Source organism: Grampus griseus (assembly GCF_964374135.1).
Source record: "Grampus griseus genome assembly, chromosome: 15".
In the NCBI taxonomy this organism is placed as follows: Eukaryota; Metazoa; Chordata; class Mammalia; order Artiodactyla; family Delphinidae; genus Grampus; species Grampus griseus.
In genome coordinates, this window is record NC_139009.1 from 40,644,766 (window position 1) to 40,671,799 (window position 27,034).

The 27,034-nt window shown below is 36.9% G+C and overlaps 1 protein-coding gene across 37 annotated transcripts in view; it reads right to left on the reverse strand.

Moving 5' to 3' along the window:
* NRXN1 (neurexin 1) overlaps positions 1–27,034 on the reverse strand; it is a gene marked incomplete at its 5' end in the record, with an annotated part of 1,123,860 nt that overhangs the window by 166,198 nt on the left and 930,628 nt on the right. For all 37 annotated transcript variants that reach the window (XM_082672696.1, XM_082672716.1, XM_082672704.1 and 34 more), the window contains one exon: positions 9,239–9,410. In XM_082672696.1, coding sequence (XP_082528822.1) covers positions 9,239–9,410 — 172 coding nt within the window. The remainder of the gene's footprint in view (positions 1–9,238; positions 9,411–27,034) is intronic.

Consider the following 27,034-nt stretch of genomic DNA (forward strand, 5'->3'; position numbering starts at 1 on the left):
AAATGTGTCCCTCTATCTACTTTTATAAAGATTTATTGGAACATAACCACACCCATTCATTTACTTATTATCTATTGCTGCTTTTGACCTATAGTGGTGAAGCTGAGGAATTGTGACAAAGATCATGTGGCCCGCAAAAGCCAGATATTTACTACCTGGCTTTTTACAGTAAAAGTTTGCCAATCCTTGCCCTAGATGGATTTGTTTTTTTTTAAATTGAGAACTTTGGATAGTGCCAAAAATGCCTTTGTTTGTCACATTTGAGGTAGTTCATTCATAATACAGAACTGTGAATATATATTTTCCTAACTTAATTAGTTATAACATTTTTTATGTTAAGGATCTATTTTTCATGGAAAGGAAGGAGTGGCTTGTCAGTGTTCTCTTGGAATGAATTAAGTACATATATAAGAGAATAAACTATTATTAAGATTAAGAATGTGATGGGGAGAAAAAGGTGAAAAATTAACTAGTACAGAGAGAAAAAGAGATAAACTATCCTTCTCCATGAGCTCTAAACTTTCCTCTATACATGCAAAGGGCTTTATTACCTTGCCCTCACAATAATAAAAAGTAATCCTTTCCAAAGTTGTCAGATTAATAGTCATTTTTGTCTTGACTGCATTGGACACTGTTATTTCACCATCACACTTCATAATCCTCAGATGACTTACCAATAGATCTATCCAAATGAGACCCTCAAATCACACACTTCGATTTTAAGGATATTTATTATGCAATGCACCAATGTTAGAATTATAGCAAGCACAGTATCAGTGGTCAAAATCCATTTATTGGAAGGATTATGACATTCTTGTAATCATATTTGAGAGAACAATTTTTCTAAATTGGAAGTACAAAAGTTGGACTTGTTCTATTAAAGAAAAAGAATTTTATCTGAACTAGCAGAGGCTACATCCAGGGCAACATCAGTGGTTAGAAGGTTATTATTATTAGAAGGTTAATAAAGGGCAGTTACATTTCATTGGAAGCTTGCTTCATTTGGGTAGGAGGAAGTTCCTCCTCATATGTTCATTAAATAGATTTTAGTTTTTCCTCTGAATTCTAGACCTCCTTAAGATCACCCAGAGCAGAGGTTCTGCATTCTAATTCAGAGGTTAATGGTCCATAAGGATGAGGCACAACCCCTAAAAATCATATGCATCACTGAGTATACATGCAGATCTCTGTGTATTTTTCTAAAGATAAGATGCCCTATTTATCAGATTCTTATAGAGGCAGAGATTCAAAGGAAGTTAAGAAAAATTGATCTAGATTAATCTAAAACTGCAGATAGTTACCTAATTTTTGTACTTCATATAGAACTTCAACATTAGTGTATGAAATTTTTACCTTTTTGCTATTCTGCTACCTCTTGAACAAACTGTCATTGTTTACTAGGAAAAAAATGACATTTAATACCAACTAATTCCTGAGTTAACAAGATAAGAAAAGTGGGTAGACAGCAGACAAAGGGAAATAGTATGAAAAGTACGAGCCTTACTAGGTGGTACTCAAATGCTCACATTAAGAGTTGAGAGGAAAAAAAGCAAATAGTAGAATTTTTAAAAAACTGTTTAATCACACATAAAAATACTAGTTATTATCAGTATTTATCATAAAAATATATAAATATTCCTGGGCAATTTAATAAAACCTCTTGATAAAATAGGAATCAGAGTGTTTGAGAAAAAATTAAAAGAAGGGCCCATCATTAAGTTGGGAACATGGCTGATCTCCCATTGAACTCAGGTAATTATAAACTATGTTACAATAAAGATACTTTTGGATAATAATCAAATTATAAAAGCATTGTCACAAAACTATAAATCTCTACAAAATCAACCGAACACCTGCAAGTTTCCTGAAAGCCTAATATCCTTAAAAATGTAATTTCTCTGACTTTTAGCCTTTATCTATTTCTGAAAACCTATTTCTATCTCAACTCCTAAAAACTAAATTTTCATTTATAGTGGCAACTATTTTTTTTTTGTATCTGACATAAGTGATTCATTGTTTTTAACTAGTAGGTAGATTCATTATCCTGATCAGTACTTTTGAAGAAGAGCCCTTGAACCCAATTCCTCAGTCAACATTTTCGGTTACCTTCACTTACAATTTATGATAATGCCATTCTCTGTTTAACCCAAGTATTTTTCAGGAGTGAAATCAACACCTCCCTTTATTATGATAAGAATTTAAATCTCTAAACAAATTGTAATTTGGAAACAATGACGGGGAACAAGAAGATAAAGGGGGAATCTTCCGGAAACCATGAAGAAGGGCTGCCATTTATATATATTTATATTATCTATGTTTGCCAGACTGTGTAGTCTAAATGATGCCCATCAAACCATGAGAGAACATTTCTCTTTCTTTTATCAGAAAATTAAAAATCCTAATATGGTTGTGTTACAGTAACTGTAAGCACGCTTTGATATTAAAAAAGAAAAAAATGCAGGTCACTGAGAATATATTAGAACAAGTGAGAAGTCTGAGAGTATATCATTTCTTTCCATCTCCTTGGATACAATTTCTCTGAAGCTAAGCATTTTAGGTAGACGTATTTAATATACTGCTCAATAAAAAGTTCACTATGCTTCATCATTAAGAAAAGCCCCCAAAGTCTCAGAAAAACTGAACACCGTGAAAGAAGATAATTAAAACGGAAAAAGTCAGAGTTTTAGTCACTAATTCTAATAAAGCTATAGTATTTGAAGTTTCAGATTTCTCACACTATGAAGCTTTACTTTGGATAATTTGGATTAGTAAACAGTTAACTATATCAAACAGAAAGCCAAACATTTATATATTCACATAAATATTTATCCATGCACCTATGTATGTTTTGGCTAAAAAACATGAGCAAGGGCTTCCCTGGTGGTGCAGTAGTTGAGAGTCCGCCTGCCGATGCAGGGGACACGGGTTCGTGCCCTGGTCCAGGAAGATACCACATGCTAGGCCTGTGAGCCGTGGCCGCTAAGCCTGTGCGTCTGGAGCCTGTGCTCCGCAACAGGAGAGGCCACAACAGTGAGAGGCCCGCGTACAGCAAAAAAAAAAAAAAAAAAAAAATGAGCAAAAGACAATGCTTTGACATTGAAGTTAAATGAGGAAATGGGATTTATTCAACAATTATTTATTAATTATTTATTATGTGCCAAGTCCTGATAATCATGTCTTCTGTTGGAGCCTACCCCAAACTTATAGTGTATTTAAAGAATGACTCACATCTTCTATATGGTTTATCAGTTTCCATAAGTGAGTTAGATTTTCACTGCCTTACTTTGTAGGAGGGAAACAAAATTCAGTCACACTCTTCCCATATCTCTACATTTAACCGAGACAGGGGCAAGTCTTCTATTAAGATACAGTTTTTCTCCCGACTAATACTTAAGAATTCTTATACTTGAATCCTCTAAAGAACCATTCCTCTTCTAGCTACTGAAATCAACTAAGTTTCAAGTGATGTCACTGAGAAATAAATATAAATTAGTAAATATATAAAGTTTGAAATCATGTCAACCTAAAGTTTGCTGCAGGAACAGTAAAACAGTATGATTCATAATGGTTTCCTTAATTTGCTAATAAAGTTTTTAAAGTGAGGTTAAAAAATAATCAGTGCCTACTAATAAGTAATACTATTCAAAAATTTAGTGAGAACAAAAACTATGGTTTTTGTAAGAAACTTATTTTTATTTCATGTGTTATTATTTTTTAACACTCATACGATAGTTTTGTGTGTATGTGTGTCTGTGTGGGTCAGTAGAAGCAGTAGGCTGTGACGTGGACTAATATAGACAGTTATGCCTGACCATGTAAATCATAATGTTTAATTATGAAGAATATACCTTGCTATGTTGAAGGATACATCTAATGATCTCTCTTCTGTTTGTTTTTTGTCTCCCAGACAGTATAAAGAAAAGCAAACAGAGCCAGTAGACAGGAGTTTCCAAGTGTAGTTTTGGCACTGCCATTAACTAGCATAGTGATCCTGATCAAATCCATTAGCCTCTCCAAGATTCCTTTTTCTTTTTTTTTTTTTTGTGGTACACGGGCCTCTCACCATCGTGGCCTCTCCCATTGCGGAGCACAGCCTCCGGACGCGCAGGCTCAGCGGCCAAGGCTCACGGGCCCAGCCGCTCCGCGGCATGTGGGATCTTCCCAGACCGGGGCACGAGCCCATGTCCCCTGCATCGGCAGGCGGACTCCCAACCACTGCACCACCGGGGAAGCCCCAAGATTCCATTTTATTGTCTGAAAAATGAAGAAGCTGGTAGAGACGATCTTTGAAGTTCCTTCCCTCCTTCAAATTCTATGATTATAAATGAGGTAGATTTTCTCAATTATACCATCCACACAGTGAAAATTCAGTTAAAAAGAAAGAAAAATATAAAAATCCTCAAACCAATGGATACTTCAGTACCATATAGGAAACTTTCAATGATGGAGTGGCTTAAATACATAATAATTAATGACTTGAACATAATTAATGACTTGAACTAAAAATCAATCAATTAACCTAAACTAAGTGTGTAGAATTTAAAGGGAAATCATTAATATGACTTTCCCTGAGCCCTGAAATATTTGAAGCCTTTGAAGATGAAAACAAAGTCAAGATTTAGAGATAATACCCATAAGGTCTTTGAGCCAAATTGAATGGTCATGCAAAAAGCATTTACACCCTCTCCATGAAGTTTTTCCTTGAGTTATTCCTCTTTCTTTCAAATCTTCCATCCCTAAACTATCTGCTTTGTTACAACACTCCAGATCGCCATTTTCTCTTTTCTTTAAACTCTAATAGCAACTAAACCCTGTACTACTAACTTTGAAGCTAATCCGTTTTATGTGACATTGGTAGGTTTTCAAAATCCTTCTTTGCCTCCCAGATAGACTAAACTCTTAGTAAACAGCAACTATATCTCTGACTTCCCTACTTATTCCTATCACAGGTTTCCATTTCATTGTTACCTAATGCAGTCTAGTGGCCCCACTGCAGCATCAAAACATTGAATAATCAATGGTTACATTGAGAGAGAGAGAGGGGGGAACTAAAAAGTAGAAATGACTCTCCTTTTACTCAGTTGTTCACTAGGTCTTCTAATGTATTCTGTATTCAACCTCTTTATTTTCTCACACCCTCACACCTTATCTTAGGCCTTTATCTTTTGATACCTGGGCTTTTTAAAGCTTCCTAATTATTTTTTGTCTCTACCTCTTCCTGCTAATCCCATTAAAATGTAATCTAGCCTTTCAAGACCCAAATCAAATTTCCTATATTTTTTGTAGTCTTGCTAGACCACTCACTCCAAAATGGCTTGTCTTCCTTGGAACCAATTTTCCCTTTTTATCTTTCTTATTCAGAAATTAGCTGAATATGATATGATAACACTTGCGTTTTCCCACACAGTATATTTTTAATCTTGAACATTTTTTACGTATCTCTGTAACAAGATGGTAAGCCTAGGAAGTTCCCTTAATATAGTATATATTTGTTGATTTGATGTATTAACTTGACAGGAATAAAAGGAATATTTGACCTTGTACAGAATAAATAACATCTTTTTGGCATTCTGTGGTAGACAAATGAAGTCAATGGTTTATCTTCGAAGGTAACTGTGGTTTATCTGGAGAAATCTTTAGTCTGGGCTAGTGAAATAATGTTAGGTTTTGTGGATTAACATCATGAGAAGACGAAGTCTATGTTTGTTGAGAAAGAAAATTTTGTAATTTTCTGTAACTGTAATTAAGAGCAAATCAGGGATTCATGATGCTTTATATTCTAGAGCTTTAACTGATAAGCACCAAGAAATGGCTTTCTCGACTTTAAATGATTTGCAAAATATTATTTCTATACTTTACTCCATACACAGAAAATAATGAAAACTGGGTCTGCTATTCAGAAAATTCAATATTTATTCTAACACGTGAACTGTTGAGTTATGAGAATATTTCATACACTCCAGAAGAGCATAAAATCTACCTCTACTAATTAGTTTCTCTATGAAAGTCTTCCAGACAATTACAGGCTAATACCACTGGTCAATGCTTTAGGTAATTTTCATTAAAGGTATAGTGTTGCTACCAGATGAATTGCTTCATATAAAAGCACTTACCATAAAATCCTACAATGGAAGGTTAAGTGCTATACTTAATTACTAATTTCAATCCCTATTACCTATATTTTGCAGTGCAGGCACTTAAAAAGGAACCAAATATAGTCTCTTGGTTTCCACTTTCCTGATTACAGGATTTAGTGGTAAAAGCATTAGTCCATCTCTTTTTGAATAATAACAACAACAAAAAAAAACTTTTAAAATAAAAATAGTTATACCACAAACCAATATAAAAGAGATATGCTAGACATTTCTATTGAGCTCATACATAAGATCACTTTGTTCTAAAAACTTTAATCTAGATGACACATACTTGTAAATTTGTATTCAGTCTTCATGGCATTGTAGCAGATGAAGCTGAGAGAAAAAGGTATTTGAAATTTTCATGGCTTATTTCCTACCTCAACAACATGCTGAAATGCACACAGAGCAGATGATTAATAAAATGCTTGATGACAACCATGGTGACTCCCCTGAGTTCTTTACACATTGATCATTAACTTTTTATATGTATAGATCGAAATTCCTCACAGCTGTTCTAATTTTCTCAAGGGCAGATTCTGTGTTTTACCCTTGCTTGTATCCTTCAGAATAACTGCAACTTTGCTCACTTTTGATTTAGTAATAACATTGAAAATACTTTTTGGTGAAAGGACACTTAGAATCTTCGACTAAATATAAAAGGTGGCATCTAAATATAAAAGGTGAGTATTGCTGAAGAGTCGTTCCTTAATTATCATGATTTTGCCAGCTTCTGATTTTTAAATATATTTTATATTGTTTCGTATACTGAGCATCCATTTAATTGGTACATAAGACATCATATGTGTTAAACAACTATTAGTCTAGAAAAAAATATAGAAATATTTGTTGACTTAGTTAATTAACACTGCTCCAATCTCAGCTACTGACATTCAAATTGGACATTAGCATACCACAAAAAGACAGGGATCATGTCTTTTTTGGAGTATGCCTAGAATGTAGTATCTGGTATGTGCACAGTTAAAGGGTTGTTAGTCAGATAAAATATATTAAAATAGTGAGGTATAGAAATTTTTAAAAACATAAAATATTTATCCAAGCGCATTAGTGCATTAGAAAACGAGGTTCTGATTATCTGTGCTTGGGAAATGCATACTGTATTTCTCTTCTAGAGATTCATTATGGTATTAATATAACAAAATACAAGCATAGATATTTTTAACTTAGTTAACCCAGAATTTCCCAAACTAACTTGAGAGTGGGACTTCCTCTCTCCTCTCATAAGTCACCATTAACATTCTCTAGAATAGGGCACTTAAAGATACTAGTTTGGAAGTGTAAGAGTGAAAAGTTACTAACCTAAGATAATTTTAAAGAATTAACTGGTGAAACAAAGCTAGGCTTCAAGAGGCAACTGCCACACTGTAATAGTAACAGGATTTATCATTTTACATGGTCAGGTTCACTGTTCACGGATGACAACACCCCAGGAGCAGAGTCTAGATCTCATCCTACTTTATATCTTCAGTGGTGTCCAGTGCAATGACTTCCTCTCAGTAAATAGGTATTGATTAATTTGGATTTTAGGAAATTCACCAGTTTACGTTTCTGTTGTTTCACTAAGGCTGCATTTATCATAAAAATTACATTTCTATTAGGATTCAGTACATGCAATAAGGGATTGGCAGGGGCTATGTAGCACTGCATACATATTTAAGTTACTTTCTTTCCAGATCTTCCATTCCTTAGTCTTTTTAAAGTTGGTAACAGAAGGTGTGCATTCTTGTAATTGTAGTTTAAAACCGGGATAATTCCAAGGACATCAATTCAGCAAATATTTATTGAGTGTCTGCTATTTGCCAGTATTATAAAAGGCACTGGGCATATTATTAACGTGCTTGCTTCTGAATTTTGTCATAGAGCAGGGTATTTTTTTTATTACATTAAATTCAGCAAATACTTGTAAAGCACCAGATTTATAGAAGAGGTTTGAAATGTGGCTTGAAGATGTAGATGCTGTGAATTATAAAAGGTCCAAAAGGGTATCACAGACATTTCATTCCATAATTGTGCATAAGTAGTACTAAAAAAAATGATCTTTATTTAGTAAGTTAGTTACTTCCTCGAAATGTTTCTTTCAAGAAACAAATACTGTAATAGAGAAATTTATATATAAATTTTGGTAATCATTTTTATTGTGCAAAATAAAAATTTCTTTTTATAATCTTTCTTTATACTAATCTTTCTTTATCTTTCTATACACAGATAAATGAGACTGATGTTTTTAGTAACCTCTTTTGTACTAAAATATGGAAAGGATAATAATTTCAGTAAAATACCTTTGGACTTTTAATTTGGATTTTACTTTAAAAAAGGATTTTAAAAATTGAGAATATATGCAATCACAAGTAACACTGGTTTAAGTTTTTAATCTCCTGCCTCTGTTTCAATAACAGTACTGACAAAACTTATTAATGATGAACAGGATAATTTTTATTTTATCAATAATAGCTTGGCATACATTTTATAGACTTGAAATGACTAATACTACTAGTGTCACAGAATCTTTGCGAAACCCCATGGTTATATGATAGTGAAAACAAATTTCATTTACTTACATGTTCTTATAACTGCTGTTTTATGGTACTATATATAGTTCCTTTACTATTTCTCTGTTTGTCCCATGGTCCTCCTGCAGCTTTCATGAGTTTCAGCTATGTACCACCATCAAAGGAACTCTCCTCCTATTTTCTTTCAGAGAAAAATGGTATGATATTCCCTCTCTTAGGTTTAAATTTTAACTTTGTTACTTTTGACAAAGCCTTTCCTTTGTTCAAATGCAAGAATCCAGTTAACAAAGAGCTTTGACATGTTGTGCCTTTTATGTGTGCATTTTTCTGGTTTCACTGATGTCCCGAATTTTGCAAACGATAACGTGTGCCTTCGAGTTCTCCTATAAAATGCCATTTGTACACTGTATCAAGAACAGTTTAGGACAGCATTACATTCACGACTCTAAAATCTGATAAATACTTGACGGTTTCTCCGAAAACCCAAAGTTGGGTGAAACGGACGAAAACAATGCTTCGTTTTCCAGTTTGTTTTTCATAAAATCTTCCCCCGATACACATTCACTGGCTTACCTGCAGGGTAGCGCTCAATCACTGGCCAGCTGTCCACCTGTAACGTGGCATTGCCACCACTCCTCGTGAAACGGACTACATGGTATTTCCCATCGTTAATGATTGCATTGGACTCTTCGATGGCGATGTCATCTGTCCCAACATTAAATTTAACTCCGATTTTTCCTTGATGCTGGAAGGGAGGAGGGGAGTAAAAAGAGTTATGTGAAGTTGTGCTGATTCATCATCATTGAATAAGAATTACATACAGAGTATTGCTCAAAAACACGCTTCAGAACAACAGCTGCTTTCCTCCGATTTTACTTCTGAAAAGCTCCGGCAAGGTTCTTGACATTTGGATAAATAGGAAGCTTCTCTTTCATGGATAATTGATAGTCCAAAAGACACGCTTTCAAGAGAATTGAGCTGCCTTCTTCCCAGAGGCTGCCACAGACAAGGCACACAGCTGCCTGTGTTAAAGGATATACTTTCATGTGCTTTAACATAGCTCCTTTAATCCACGCCTTCCATTTCACAAGAAAAATGAGGCTTGAAATTCTCCCTTTTAATAACTGGTGAAATCAGAGCAATGAAGTCTATTTCTAAATACAAAGTGGACAAAAGCTCACAATATAGAAAATCACTCTACAGGGTATGGGCACACAGACAGGCATTTAATGAGTACAATCATTATTCACACAAAAAAATCACCATATGCTAAGAATCTGAAATTCACTGAATTTCTTTATTTTGCAGATGATGAAACTATGACACAGGAAGGTGCAATGAGTTGTTCAAGGTCATATAACTAAATAGAGGGGTGCCAGAGTTAGAATTCAGTTCCCTCATTCTTCATTTATACCTAAGCTAAGATAAAGTTAAGATATGGGTATCTAAAAGTAACTACCTCTCTGAATTATGCAAAGCAACATTCTAAGTGCAAAGCTTGTGGCTGTTAACTTTATAATTTCATAATACAAGGCAGCAAAGAGAAACATGTGCTTATGTCCCCTGGCTTTGAGAAGCCTTCTCTAACAGCAGGGTTGTCAACTCTACCATAAGTTCAGTTGGTTTTTAAAGCATGTGGATTTGCCCTTAATCAGTAGCACAGAATACTTGCACTGTGGGCCCTTGTCAGAGTACATAACCTCAAACTGTCTGCAGCTCACCTTTTATCAAACCTCAGTTGAGAGGAACGACATGGGGGAAAAGGGATATAAAGGACATATAGTCCATCCATTCTTGCAGAAATTTAAAATCAGAAACCAGAAGATTTGGACCACATCCTCTTGACCTCTTGCTGGATTCTTATCATTGAACTAAGCAGCAAAAGCATGGCATGAGTTTACACTGAGGGTTATTGTAAAAGAAAAAAAATCTTGTATAACACTGCATTAATTGAAGGGAAGTATTTGAAGATGTTGTTTGGGACACTGATCTTGTCACTGTCCCCTTCTATATTTCTTCTTCCTGGTTCTTAATGTCCATAAAAGATCTCTTTCTTATAACAGGTTAGTATGGTTTTTATTTTTTTGTGTTTTGATTTGTTTTGGGCTTGATGAACAATATGACTTGAAATCACATTTCCTTTCTGACTGGTTATTAGGAAACTCAGAGTCAAAGTGAGTAGGGAAATTTTACAAGTTGCATAGACTCCTGCTATACTGTTTTTCTCTGGGCTTATTTTTATTTTCTACCATATTTCTCAAGATCCTTATTTTTAAATATATGCCATTGTAAGGCATTTCGGTTTTTGGTAGATTGATTCAGATGACAACTAAACAACAGGATTCCAATAAACACTAACCTCTTATCCAAGGGCCTATAAAGACATGTTTAGACATCTTTTTAGCATAGGTCTTTGGTGCAAGCACTCATTATTTTTTCACTTTGGTAGAATTCCTATTTGCTCATTTTCAGTAAAATATTTAACATGGCATATTTATATTTTAACACATATGTGATATAACTCCACAGGAAATTTTTTAAGAATCTTATTTAAGAGGTTTATTATCTTTATTTGAACAACACTTCTATAGTGTTCTAAGCACTTTACAAATACTAACTCTGGTATTTCTCCTAACAGCCCCAGGAAAGAGGTACTATTTTATCTGCATTTGACATTTGAGGAAACTGAAGCACAGAGTGACTAAGTAACTTGGCTAAGGTCATGCAGCTAGAAAGAGAAAAGCTGTGATTCAAACCCAGCCAGTTGGGCTCCAGAGGTTGAGTTCCCACTCATGACACTAGGCTGAATGTTAGTAATATCGGGTCATCCTCTAGCCGCAGTTAGCAGATTTGGTAATTCTGGTTGTTCTTTGTTACCTGTTTTATCTTTCTGGTTAGCGCCACGGAGGCTCTTATCATGCTTTGCAGACTGTGTGTATCAATCAATGCGTGCTTAAAATAATTTTATAGAGGATAGTAAGCAACTGATATGTGGACATAATAGGATGCTAAAATGGACTCTTTTTGTCTCAGTTTCAGCTGCAATCCTGAGATACCAATAAGTAAAAAGCAAACAAACAAACACAGATTTCTACTTCCATTTTACAAAATGAGGTACAAGACTGCCTAAGCCAGACTTGCAAAGAAGAGCACTGAAAACTGCTTTTGAGACCCTGAATTAATAACCTATTTGCAGCCCATTAAAGAGGCAAGAAAGACCAAGAAGCGAATGATAATTAGAAGAGGATTTTTGAATGTGATGTGATTTGCATGTACCGCCAAGGTAGAAGGTTACTTTCCCCTTATCTTAGGGGTGCACAGGAAAGGGACTTTCATGGAACATCTCAGAAAGTTTGATACTTGTCTCCTGGAACTTGGGGCAGTTGGGGTAATCAGCAACCCCAGTTGCCCTTGCCTGGGATTTGACACTTGCCTGACAAATCTTCAAGGGGAGAGACTGAGACTGGCTGATGCTCTGATGGCAGAGCAAGAAGTTATTACTGCACCAGGGCTCACCTGTACATTAGTTTGTTAGAAGGAACATGTGAGCATTATACATGGACCATGGGTTAGAGAGCCAGCACTGAATTACGTTGTATTCTATCCAAGAGGTCCCCTGGGGAGAGAGGTGGTGAGTAGTTAAGACAACTCAAGAGAAAGAACCTGGAGTTGCAGTGATGGGTGCCCAGGGACTGAGGCGGAAATCCTAAATGACCATCTGAAGGATGTGGTTAAGAGAACTAAAAAAAGCCCACCAAAATGCCCCCCAAGAGTGCCCCTCAGTGTCAATCTTAAGCATGGGCTAAGCACAGCTAGACAGTTACTATTGTATTAGCCAAGTAAGATCATTTCTGCCCCTTATCTCCTCTTCTCCTGCTTCATCCCTGGAGGAGTCAAGGAGAAGAAGAGTAAACATCGTGTAAACAAGAGGAGAAACAACCCTGCTCTCTCACCCAGGGCAAGTGGCAGCTCTAAGGCAGCCCAAGCAGGGGTAAAGGGGTAAGGGACTGGCTTTAACTGAAGTTGTATTTATTATTACAAAGGAGTAAGCTGAAATTACTTATGTCTAAACATGAACAGATGATTTTTTTTTATTATCTAAAAATGACCAAGGTAGTGTTGAGACATTTCCTAGACTTTACTGGGGTCAGGAAGAAATATTTGACAGAACAGGTTTAAATTCCTGTTGCAACCTAGGAATCAGCTCTTTCGCCATAACAAGTACATGGAGATATTTGTTACTCTAGAGCTGATTGTTTCACTGTCTCTTCTATTACAGTCATGCATCTTATCCCAGGATAGATGGAAAGAAATTCTTCAAGTTTCCTACTTGTTCTGATAGGAAGGCTATAGTAGGCTATTTTCATCAGAGTTCTAATCAGTGAGGAGATTCAAGTTCTGTGAATAGACGCATTACAATGCTAAAGATACAAAATGCACCAAACTCTGAAAAAGAGTCTTTTACCTTATCCGGAAATGTTTCTGCAATATGAAATGTAAAATGCTTATTTTCTAGGGTAAAGAAATGCCCAGATTTCTCAGGGATTCATTTCTTGCAACACAGTAAAACAAACTATTAAGAAACAGTGAGAATTGCTGATACTTGGAAAGCTTCTGACTTTTAAATGATGCCCATCTTTCCCTGCATATGTTGATTCTTCAACTTCCAACATCTTTAACATCTCATGGATTCAAACTCCGGAGTCAGCTAGACCAGAAATGAATACCACCAAAGTAGGCTCAGACAACAGACTGTACCCTAACTCAGACATTATTTACCCCACCCCAGGTTGCATCAAGTCCTTGAAAAATAACGTAAGCATAAATAATAGCCAATGGGCCAATTTTTTTCCCTAAAAACAAATAAATTAAAAAAGGCATACAAACTATAAAATATTAATACCAAGCATGATTAAAGGACCAATATTTATAAATCCATTCAGAAACTGTAAATATTCTCAAAACACATCCCTCCCATATTGACAGGATAGCAAGTCATTTCAATTATATAAACAAAACTTGCTAAACTTTCTTGCCAATAGATAATTACAATTTAAAAGAATTCATTTCAAATTCTTATTCTCTGGGATTAAATGTGACTGTCCCTGGCAAATTCTCATGACATTGCATTAGCAAAACCAGCAGTAATTTCACTGGACATGTACTGATTTTTCAACTTTGTGTCTTCCTTGAAATAGATAACTGGCTCACACCATAATTTCAAAAATCTATTATGAGAATATCAGTAACGAGGCATTTATAATTTAATGAAGTCTTTCCATGGATTCATTAAATAAATAGTGACAAAGGTAATTACTGATTTTTTCACAAAAGCTCATTTCAGAATAAGGATTATATTATTAGACCAAGTTAAAAGGAAAAATGAAAGATGACATCGGAAAGGAACTTGAAAGTTTTAGCAAGTGACACCATAGTTAATGCATCTCTTAATTCCATCTGTAATCATATATTCATTGGAAAAATATTTGTTTTAACAAAGATCAAGATTTAATGGTATACTCAATATCTTGGGCATACTTCAAGTAGGATGTTTGTGTGTTATAGATGCGGATATATTTCAATCTATATGCATTCGAAACAGATAAAACAGAATACACATATATAAAGCTTTAGCTTGTGTATGGCATGCCCATATGTCCACTGCTTCTTTTCCCCTACTCTGGGGTTGTTATGAAGAAGCATTTGGCTCAACTATGTCCAGGAAAATAGTAAAAAGTGAAAAATTGTCTTCTTTTTTTGTTGTTCATTTATTTATCATACTCTTAGAGTATCACTAAGCAAGTGAACAAGTGCGCCACCCAGGATGGCATGTAGATTAGCAAGGAGGCTTGTTTATGGGCTATAAGCTTCTTCTGTGCAACACGATACAGTTCTATACTCCAGGGCCCCCCTTTAGAGAAAACTTGACGATGTCTTCAAATGCACTCAATACTCGCGCTCATTGCCGAGTACAGAACAACTCTCATGGTCCAAGTCTACATTGTCAACTGAAGTCGGAGTCAGGCTGTGTTATGTTTTGCCCTTCCGGAGACTAACCCTCACCAAGGAACAGAGGTTTTAAGGCTGAAGGGGACTCTGGGGCCTATAGTCACTATTGCTGGGAGTAAGTGACACTGCAGAGCACCAGAGTCAGAGAGCCGCCTGTTCTCTCACCTCAGAACAAACACACTGATTCAGATCATGGCTAATTTAACCCCAAAACATTTCCAAATGAATGACTTAGGGGTCCTACTGGCTGGTAAAGATTGTGTTTACCAATCTAGATGGGCCATAATGTCAAGAAGTAGTTTGGGTCCAGTTATTTTAACCTGGCACTGAGCTGGAAACGCAACCTTTCCCCCCAAAAGAAACCCCACACCATTTCAAAAACGAGGTTACCGCTCCCGTCTTCCACTTTCCCTACTGATTTATACTTTTTTATTCATTCAGCTAATAAATAAAAATTGAATAATATGAATTCTGCATTTGCTAAGTGTGTAGACAATACAAACATGTAAAGTGTGTTCTCTGCCCTTCAGGAAGTTTTTAGTCAAATTGAGAAGATAAATCATGCATGCAAATATTCACACCCACAAGAGTTAAGGGATTCGCAGCAGCACTGCTGGGGAGGGTTCCAAAGGTTCTCAGGGAGCCTCCGACTGTGTGGCCAGCGTTTGGATGGCTGTAATACAGCCAGTGGATCCCAAAGATACCCAGGGACATAGAAGATATGTTCTCTCTGTCCCCCGTCTCTCTTTCTAGGCCCTACATACCAGAGGGCTCACCAGGTACCAGGCACTGAAAAACATACCAAGTATCTACCTGAAACTCCCAGCTGACCTAAAAGTTAAGTGCTACTTTTCCCATCTGCTCAGAGACTTTAGATAATGTGCCCCGACTCATAGAGCTAAAAAATATCAGTACTGGAACCTCGCCAAGTTGGAGGAACTTTGTAAAAAAGAATGTCTTCAACTGTGTCCATGTTCCAGAAGATCTTGAAACCAAGGCATGCTCCGAGAATGGAGTTAAGAGTAGGGCTACTGAAAAGTACACCTTTCTTTATAACTGATTACATTTCATAGCACCACACAACAAGGAACTAGAAGTGGCTGAGATCTAGGGTGATACCACCTTAGAAACATCTTGTTTAGGGTCATACATTCTAAGAAAATAGTATTTTCATTTTCTCATTGAATCTTCATTAAGGATAGTATACCTTTTTTATTATATCCCCATTCTTTGGAATGCCATGGCTCCTTTGATTCCATGAAACTATATCCTGACAATGACATCACTCTCCTGGAGGCTGGGTACATCACTCATCTCTTGGTCCTCAGACTGTCTAATAAAACTTTGTAAGCTCACAACGGTCCTCCCTCACACCTGGTTTTAGGTGTTAGTTCTTACGTACCTGTTTTAACTCCTCAACCATATTATAAAGAGCTTGAGAGTAAGAAACAAGACTGACTTATTCCATATTATATCCTTCACAGCACTTTGTGGACTACCTCTGCATTTGTAATTTTCCAAAACTGTTTCACATACATTCTTTTTTTAGTTGAAATCTAATTCACCTATCATAAAATCTGCCCTTTTAAAGTATACGCTTCAGTGGTTTTAGAACATTCATGAGGTTCTGCAACCATCACCACTATTTATTTACTTATATAAATTTATTTATTTGTTTGTTTGTTTATTTATTTTTGGCTGGGTTGGGTCTTTGTTTCTGTGCGACGGCTTTCTCTACTTGCGGTGAGCGGGGGCTCCAGACGCACAGGCTCAGTAGTTATGGCTCACAGGGCCAGTTGCTCCGCGGCATGTGGGATCTTCCCGGACCAGGGCTCGAACCCGTGTCCCCTGCATTGGCAGGCAGATTCTCAACCACTGGGCCACCACGGAAGCCCCCATCACCACTATTTAAATCCAGAATGTTTTCATCATGCTGCAATTTTCTTTTGATGAGATAATGCATATAAAGTTCCTAGCACACTTAATGGCCACTCAGCACCTGTGAGCTCTACTATTGTATTTTTTTGAATTTTTGAATTTTATTTATTTTTAATACAGCAGGTTCTTATTAGTTATCCATTTAATACATATTAGTATATATGTGCCAATCCCAATCTCCCAATTCATCCCACCACCACCACCACCCCTGCTGCTTTTCCCCCTTGGTGTCCACACATTTGTTCTCTACATCTGTGTCTCGATTTCTGCCCTGCAAACCGATTCATCTGTACCATTTTTCTAGGTTCCACATATAGGTGTAAATATACGATATTTGTTTTTCTCTTTCTGACTTACTTCACTCTGTACGACAGTCTCTAGATTCATCTACGTCTCTACAAATGACCCCATTTCATTCCTTTTTATGGCTGAGTAATATTCCATTGCATATATGTACCACTTCTTCTTTATCCATTCATCTCTCGATAGGCATTTAGGTTGCTTCCATGACCTGGCTATTGTAAATAGTGCTGCAATGAACATTGGGGTACATGTGTCTTTTTGAATTATGGTTTTCTCTGGGTATATGCCCTGTAGTGGGATTGCTGGGTCGTAAGGTAATTCTAGTTTTAGTTTTTTAAGGAACTTCCAAACTGTTCTCCATAGTGGCTGTATCAATTTACATTCCCACCAACAATGCAAGAGGGTTCCCTTTCTCCACACCCTCTCCAGCATTTGTTGTTTGTAGATTTTCTGATGATGCCCATTCTAACTGGTGTGAGGTGATACCTCACTGAAGTTTTGATTTGCATTTCTCTAATAATTAGTGATGTTGAGCGCCTTTTCATGTGCTTCTTGGCCATCTGTATGTCTTCTTTAGAGAAATGGCTATTTAGGTCTTCTGCCCATTTTTGGACAGGGTTGTTTGTTTTTTTAATATTGAGCTGCATGAGCTGTTTATATGTTTTGGAGATTAATCCTTTGTCTGTTGATTCGTACGGAAATATTTTCTCCCATTCTGAGGGTTGTCTTGTTTATGGTTTCCTTTGCGGTGCAAAAGCTTTGAAGTTTCATTAGGTCCCATTTGTTTATTTTTGTTTTTATTTCCATTACTCTAGGAGGTGGATCAAAAAAAGATCTTGCTGTGATTTATGTCAAAGAGTGTTCGCCTATGTTTTCCTCTAAGAGTTTTACAGTGTCCGGTCTTACATTTAGGTCTCTAATCCATTTTGAGTTTATTTTTGTGTATAGTGTTGGGGGTGTTCTAATTTCATTCTTTTACACGTAGCTGTCCAGTTCTCCCAGGACCATTTATTGAAAAGACTGTCTTTTCTCCATTGTATATCCTTGCCTCCTTTGTCATAGATTAGTTGACCATAGGTGCGTGGGTTTATCTCTGGGCTTTCTATACTGTTCCATTGATCTATATTTCTGTTTTTGTGCCAGTACCATATTGTCTTGATTACTGTAGGTTTGTAGTATAGTCTGAAGTCAGGGAGTCTGATTCCTCCAGCTCCGTTTTTTTCCCTCAAGACTGCTTTGGCTATTCGGGGTCTTTTGTGTCTCCATACAAATTTTAAGACTTTTTGTCCTAGTTCTGTAAAAAATGCCATTGGTAATGTGATAGGGATTGCATTGAATCTGTAGATTGCTTTGGGTAATAGAGTCATTTTCACAATGTTGATTCTTCCAACCCAAGAACATGGTATATCTCTCCATCTGTTGGCATCATCTTTAATTTCTTTCATCAGTGTCTTATTGTTTTCTGTATACAGGTCTTTTGTCTCCCTAGGTAGGTTTATTCCTAGGTATTTTATTCTTTTTGTTGCAATGGTAAATATGAGTGTTTCCTTAATTTCTCTTTCAGATTTTCCATCATTAGTGTATAGGAATGCAAGAGATTTCTGTGCATTAATTTTATATCCTGCTACTTTACCAAATTCATTGATTAGTTCTAGTAGTTTTCTGGTGGCATCTTTAGGATTCTCTATGTATAGTATCATGTCATCTGCAAACAGTGACAGTTTTACTTCTTCTTTTCCAATTTGTATTCCTTTTATTTCTTTTTCTTCTCTGATTGCCGTAGCTAGGACTTCCAAAACGATTTTGAATGATCGTGGTGAGAGTGGACATCCTCGTCTTGTTCCTGATCTTAGAGGAAATGTTTTCAGTTTTTCACCATTGAGAATGATGTCTGCTGTGGGTTTGTACTATATGTCCTTTATTAAGTTGAGGTAGTTTCTCTCTATACCCACTTTCTGGAGAGTTTTTGTCATAAATTGGTGTTGAATTTTGTCAAAAGCTTTTTCTGCATCTATTGAGATTATCATATGGTTTTTATTCTTCAATTTGTTAATATGGTGTATCACATTGATTGATTTGCGTATACTGAAGAATCCTTGCATCCCTGGGATAAATCCCACTTGATCATAGTGTATGATCCTTTTAATGTGTTGTTCGATTCTGTTTGCTAGTATTTTGTTGAGGATTTTTTTTTTTTTTTTTTTTTTTTTTTTTGGCGGTACACGGGCCTCTCACTGTTGTGGCCTCTCCCGTTGTGGAGCACAGGCTCTGGACGTGCAGGCTCAGCGGCCTTGGATCACGGGCCCAGCCGCTCCGCAGTATGTGGGATCCTCCCAGACCGGGGCACGAACCCGCATCCCCTGCATCGGCAGGCGGACCCTCAACCACTGCGCCACCAGGGAAGCCCTGTTGAGGATTTTTGCATCTATATTCATCAGTGATATTGGTCTGTAATTTTCTTTGTTTGTAGTATCTTTGTCTGGTTTTGGTATCAGGGTGATGGTGGCCTCGTAGAATAAGTTTGGGAGTGTTCATTCCTCTGCAATTTTTTGGATGAGTTTGAGGAGGATAGGTGTTAGCTCTTCTCTAAGTATTTGATAGAATTCATCTGTGAAGCCATCTGGTCATGGACTTTTGTTTGTTGAAAGATTTTTAATCACAGTTTCAATGTGATTACTTGTGATTTGTCTGTTTATATTTTCTATTCCTTCCTGGTTCAGTCTTGGAAGGTTATACCTTTCTAAGAATTTGTCCATTTCTTCCAGCTTGTCTATTGTATTGGCATAGAGTTGCTTGTGGAAGTCTCTTAGGATGCTCTGTATTTCTGTGGTGTCTGTTGTAACTTCTCCTTTGTCATTTCTAATTTTATTGATTTGAGTCCTCTCCTACTTTCTCTTGATGATTCTGGCTAATGGTTTATCAATTTTGTTTATCTTCTCAAAGAACCAGCTTTTAGTTTTATTGATCTTTGCTATTGTTTTCTTTGTTTCTATTTCATTTATTTCTGCTCTGATGTTTATGATTTCTTTCCTTCTACTAACTTTGGGTTTTGTTTGTTTTTCTTTCTCTAGTTCCTTTAGGTGTAAGACTCGATTGTTTATTTGAGATTTTTCTTGTTTCTTGAGGTAGGGTTGTATTGCTATTAACTTCCCTCTTAGAACTGTTTTTGCTGCATCCCATAGGTTTTGGATCCTCCTGCTTTCATTGTCATTTGTCTCTAGGCATTTTCTGATTTCCTCTTTGATTTCTTCAGTGATCTGTTGGTATATAGCAATGAATTGTTTAGCTTCCATGTGTTTGTGTTTTTTACGTTTCTTTCCCTGTAATTGGTTTCTAATCTCATAGCGTTGTAATCAGAAAAGATGCTTGATATGATTTCAATTTTCTGAAATTTACTGAGGCTTGATTTCTGACTCAAGATATGATCTATCCTGGAGAATGTTCCGTGCGCCCTTGAGAAGAAAGTGCAATCTGCTGTTTTTGGATGGAATGTCGTATAAATATCAATTAAAACTACCTGGTCTATTACGTCATTTAAAGCTTGTGTTTCCCTATTAATTTTCTGCTTGGATGATCTGTCCATTGGTGTGAGTGAGGTGTTAAAGTCCCCACTATTACTGTGTTACTGTCGATTTCCTCTTTTATAGCTGTAGCAGTTGCCTTATGTATTGAGGTGCTCCTATGTTGGGTGCATATATATTTAGAATTGTTATATCTTCTTCTTGGATTGATCCCTTGATTATTATGCAGTGTTCTTCCTTGTCTCTTGTAACATTCTTTATTTTAAAGTCTATTTTATCTGATATGAGTATTGCTACTCCAGCTTTCTTTTGATTTCCACTTGCATGGAATATCTTTTTCCACCCCCTCACTTTCAGTCTGTATATGTCCCTAGGTCTGAAGTGGGTCTCTTGTAGACAGCAATATATATGAGTTTTGTTTTTGTATCCATTCAGCAAGCCTGTGTCTTTTGGTTGGAGCATTTAATCTATTCATGTTTAAGGTAATTATCAATATGTATGCTCCTATGACCATTTTCTTAATTGTTTTGGGTTTGTTTTCGTAGGTCCTTTTCCTCTCTTGTGTTTCCCACTTAGAGACGTTCCTTTAGCATTTGTTGTAGAGCTGGTTTGGTGGTGCTGAATTCTCTTAGCTTTTGCTTGTCTGTAAAGCTTTTGATTTCTCCATAGAATCTGAATGAGATCCTTGACAGGTAGGATAATTTTGGTTGTAGATTCCTCCCTTTCATCACTTTAAGTATATCATGCCACTCCCTTCTGGCTTGTAGAGTTTCTGCTGAGAAATCAGCTGTTAACCTTATGGGAGTTCCCTTGTATATTATTTGTCATTTTTCCCTTGCTGCTTTCAATAATTTTTCTTTGTCTTTAATTTTTGCCAGTTTGATTACTATGTGTCTCAGCATGTTTCTCCTAGGGTTTATCCTGTAAGGGACTCACTGAGCTTCCTGGACTTGGGTGGCTATTTCCTTTCCCATGTTAAGGCAGTTTTTAACTATAATCTTTTTAAATATTTTCTCAGGTCCTTTCTCTCTCTACTCCTTCTGGGACCCCTACAATGGGAATGATGTTGCATTTAATGTTGTCCCAGAGGTCTCTTAGGCTGTCTTCATTTCTTTTCATTCTTTTTTCTTTATTCTGTTCCACAGCAGTGAATTCTACCATTCTGTCTTCCAGGTCACTTATCCGTTCTTCTGCCTCAGTTTTTCTGCCATTGATTCCTTCTAGTGTAATTTAGATTTCAGTTATTGTATTGTTCATCTCTGTTTGTTTGTTCTTTAGTTCTTCTAGGTCTTTGTTAAACATTTCTTGCATCTTCTAGATCTTTGCCTCCATTCTTTTTCTGAGACGCTGGATCATCTTCACTATCCTTATTCTGAATTCTTTTTGTAGAAAGTTACCTATCTCCACTTTATTTAGTTGTTTTTCTGGGGTTTTATCTTGTTCCTTCATCTGGTACATAGCCCTCTGCATTTTCATCTTGTCTACCTTTCTGTGAATGTGGTTTTTGTTCCAGCGGCTGCAGGATTGTAGTTCTTCTTGCTTCTGCTGTCTGCCCTCTGGTGGATGAGGCTGTCTAAGAGGCTTGTGCAAGTTTCTCTATGGGAGGGACTCATGGTGGGTAGAGCTGGCTGTTGCTCTTGTGGGCAAAGCTCAGTAAAACTTTAATCCGCTTGTCTGCTGATGGGTGGGGATGGGTTCCTTCCCTGTTGGTTGTTTGCCCTGAGGCAACCCAACACTGGAGCCTACCCAGGCTCTTTGCTGGGGCTAATGGTGGACTCTGGGAGGGCTCATGCCAAGGAATACTTCCCAGAACTTCTGCTGTCAGTGTCCTTTTTCCCACGGTGAGACACAGCCACCCCACCCACCCCCGCGGGAGACCCTCCAACACTAGCAGGTAGGTCTGGTTCAGTCTCCTATGGGGTCACTGCTCCTTCCCCTTGGTCCCAATGTGCACACTACTTTGTGTGTGCCCTCCAGGAATGGAGTCTCTGCCTCCCCCAGTCCTGTTGAAGTCCTGCAATCAAATCCCGCTAGCCTTCAAAGTCTGATAATATAGGAATTCCTCCTCCCATTGCCGGACCCCCAGATTGGGAAGTCTGACACAGAGCTCAGAACCTTCACTCTAGTGGGTGGACTTCTGTGGTATAAGTGTTCTCCAGTTTGTGAGTCACCCACCCAGCAGTTATGGGATTTGATTTTATTGTGATTGCGCCCCTCCTACCGTCTCATTGTGGCTTCTCTTTTGTCTTTGGATGTGGGGTATCTTTTCTGGTGAGTTTCAGTGTCTTCCTGTCAATGCTTGTTCATCAGTTAGTTGTGATTCTGGTGCTCTCGCAAGAGGGAGCAAGAGCACGTTCTTCTACTGGGTCATTGTCCAAGTCCTCTTCATCCTCTGACTCGCAGTCCACAATTGCGTCGGCGACTAGGCCAGGGCCGGGCTCTTACTCCTATTATTATTATTCTTACATTTGGAAAACAATGTTTTACTTCATAGTAGTTTGACGGAAGTTAATTAAAATAATGCTTGAATTATATAGCCATTACACTTTAGTTAGGACACATAATACCTCATTGATCTTCACAACAATTTATGAAGTAGCATATCTATTTTGCAAATAAAGAAGCTAAAGGTTAGAAAAGCTGAAAATTGACCAAAGTCAGAGCATCGGTCTACTGTTTGACTGAACAGGGAACATTCTAAAATCTACTCATGCTCACCTATGGGATAAACTGTCCAGCCACTGTTTGTACTGAAGCAGAGTCTGCTTGATTAGACAACCCTCTACGGTCCCTGCCATGTCAATGATACTATGGTTCTACAAAAAGCTAAATGGATGGCTAAGCAATTAGTACAGAAGAACAAAGAAAGAGAGAGAGGGAGGGAGGGAGCGAGGGAGGAGGGAAGGACTAGTTTTTTTTAAATAAATCTAAAGCACCTAAGTTTGAATTTGAGTCTTAGATTTTTGTTTCAAAATTTATACAATAGCTGAGATCTAGGATTGTATTATATATTCAAATCAGAAATTCTTCAGTTTATGAGGGGAAAGGAGATATCCCACTAGGTCGATGATTAAGAGTAACCTAGGAGGCCTTTTGTAAACCATACGTGTTTTTTCCCAGAGAAATTATAACCCTCCTCTCCAGGGGGGATGGAGAGACTTGGCTTTATGGGAAAGAACCGTTGTCTTGCTACATTTGTAGGACTTGATGGTGGTGGTGAGAATAAGGGTCAATGAGTTCTTCTCTTGAGGACGGATAGACCCTGAGTTCTGGTGATAACACCGACTCTTCAATGCCTCCATTTCCTCACATTCTCTCTCCTTAGATGAAATTAAATCGAGAATCAGAATAATGTTGGAATGAAACTAGCCCACTAAATGACTGGCGGGTGTGTCTTTGAAAGAGGCAATCACCCTAATGTTGCTATTTTGAGACTATCTCTATTTTGTTTGTTTTACCAGTTGAGCCAATACTGGATTATCTGTTGTATTTTAAAAGACAGTCTTGAACCATTATGAAGTTTTCCAATGTGGTCGTGGGTTCAGAAATGTAATCAAGCCTTTTTCACAGTACTTCCCCATGGTTCAAATAGCGTATCTCCGCATGAAGCCATACAACTGTAGAACAAAATGAAACTAATTTATCCTCTTGGGAATCAGAGTCAGCTCATTAAGATCATTAATTCTGCATTTCCATTCACTGAAATAGCAACCATCATAAAACAGAAATACTCATCTTTAAATGTATCCTTATATATGAAGAATGTGTCCTATCATTAAGCTTTTTTTCCTCTGAATAATCAAAAAGCAAAAATCAAACAGATTTTGATTTGGCTGGTGACCTATCTCAGGTTCTTAATTTTTCACAAGTAAGACCTCTGGTTGAATATTTAGCCCAGTGGTCTGGCATCATGACAAACCCCTGGGGTTGCTGTATGGAGATTTAAGGCGACACTGGCTTAAGTTTAGCCTTGTCAAAAGTTCACTGGGCTGGTTGCATATGGCTTTTTTTTTTTTTAATGTTTTTTTGATTTGTTTTATTATTATTGCCTTTAAAATCCTTGTGGGTATTAAACTAGCTTTGATCAGATTTCTTGGTCATTCAGAAAACTATGTGCAATAAACACTGGGTTTCCGGTGCTGATTAAAATCATAACATTTGCTTCCCTGCTTTTCTCTGATTCCTTATCTTTGGGCCATTACACTGCTTATTATTACCTCCACCAGGAACCCGACAGGGATAGGATATTCAGCTCTATCAATTCCAGTAGCTGTTGGCATTTCTATGTAAAATGGTTTCCCTATAAAAGAGGTTTGGGATTATTTGTATATTTCATTTACCTGTTGTATCACAGAACCATCATTTTCAAGGGGAGCTGACTATGTAATTGCAGTCTGACTCTATTCTATAGCACGGAGCACACCATTTTTCAGACAAGAGACAAAACATCTTTGGATGGTGAGTTTAGTCCTCTACATGGTAAATGTTACCTTAGTAACTAGGTTGTAAGTAAAACAAAATTAGCCTTTGTATTAAACACACCTTTAAGAAACAAAAATATATTAAGAGATAAGTGCAGTTATTTTTAATGACTCGGTGAATGCTTATAAGCTATACGTGAAATGAAAAGGTTAGTTTGGAAGGGATTTTTTTTTTTTTTTTTTTTTTTTTTGCTGTACGCGGGCCTCTCACTGTTGTGGCCTCTCCCGTTGCGGAGCACAGGCTCCGGACGCGCAGGCTCAGCGGCCGTGGCTCACAGGCCCAGCCGCTCCGCGGCATGTGGGATCTTCCCGGACCGAGGCACGAACCCATGTCCCCTGCGTCGGCAGGCGGACTCTCAACCACTGCGCCACCAGGGAAGCCCGCGATATCATTTTTTAAAGTTGTGTTTGTAAATTGTGAAAAATAATAGGTAATATTTTCAGGTGTGTTTGATGAACTGACTTTTAAAAAATGCTGTCTTGGGTTTCACAAGTCTCAAGCGGAGCCCTAACTTGAAACGCATTCCAAGAGAAAAGCTGACGGTGCTACCTTTCTCCTTTTTGTTTTTATTGACTCCTAGTCCAGGACGACCTGTTTACATCCTTAGAAAAAGCAAATGGGTGCATATGGGCAGAGAAATGCATTCACCAAAGACTATTTTCTATAGAATCAGCAAGGCTCTATTATCCCCAGTGTGGTAAGTAATGATTTCTGAAGCCATCAAAAATAAATCTACGTTTATGTGTGTAATTTTGACACAAAAGAGTTTTCAGAAGAGAATATAGACTCTTTAAGGTTGAAGCTCCTGATGATTATGATCTTTCTTCATCTTAATAAAATAATACTGCCACGAAAATAAAGTAATGGTCAAGAAACATCTAGCAAGTATTTATTAGGTACAGTCCATTTCATGAAAACACTACCACTCTTGCCAGGACTTAGAACTTTTAAAATGTATGTAGGTTGTGTTTACATACATTCATTTTCCTAAATTATATGATTTTCTTGCATAAATGATACTCAAATTTTGGAAATATCATAACACGAGTTTAATCTTCACATTTATTTATTTATTTATCATTCATTCACTCATCAAATACAGATGGATTTCACACTATATTCCTGACATTCTGTCAAATTCTGGATAAATAGTGGTTAACAAAACAGCGCCACTGCCATTATGAAGCTCTAAGTCTCATTATTTCTTTATACATTAAAATTTATATTAGCATATAAAGTACGCTAAGTGTCAAGAAGTAAAAGGGCAGGGTGTTATGAGAGGCATTGAATGATTCAGGAAAGCCTCTTTGAGGAGCTGAAGACGTGAAGAAATCAACAATGAGAGTAAGAGTTTTCCAGGCAAAGGACACAGTATGTACACAGGCCCTGAGGAGGGAAGATATGTATGTATAAAGACAGATACTTTTATGTACAAATGCAGATTCAGATATAAATATATGGACTCTTTGTAGTGACAGAGATATGTAAATTATGTACGAAAGTATGTAGGGATTATCCAGAAAATTTATCTAGGAGATAAAACTAGATTATTGAATTATACATAAAAAAGTAAAATATATCATTTGCAGACATAAAGCAATTGGAAAATAGCTAACCACATTTAAAAAATCTTGCAATCTAAGAATGGAAAATTGTTGATGTATATGTAGAACCTAACAGTATGTATCTTGACATTCATCTAATTGTTTGTTCCTAAGTTTCATTCAACAATGTGCTTTATGAAATGTAATATATAAAGACTTTCTGAAGCAACAGGGACACACTACATTTTCTAAGAGTCATTTGCTTCTACAATGTCAAAAAATGATTCATCATTCTGTGCTTATATTTCAAAGCTAATGTAACATGTTTAGTTTCTTTGTGGGGCAGAATGTCTTGTTAACTCATTTCTCTAGAGAGCTCTTTTATCTCAAGATGTAGCAAGAGTTTTCTGTACACTTTTCCCCTTAAAAATACTGTTTGAAATCATTTGACTTGTTTTTCAAGTACCCTCTACAAATTAGTTGAAGAAAGAAAAGTTTTCACCTTTGACCCTTTTACCTTCCCTGCTCTGGAGAAAAATCAACAAAGTTCAATGTTTGAGTCCCTACAATGC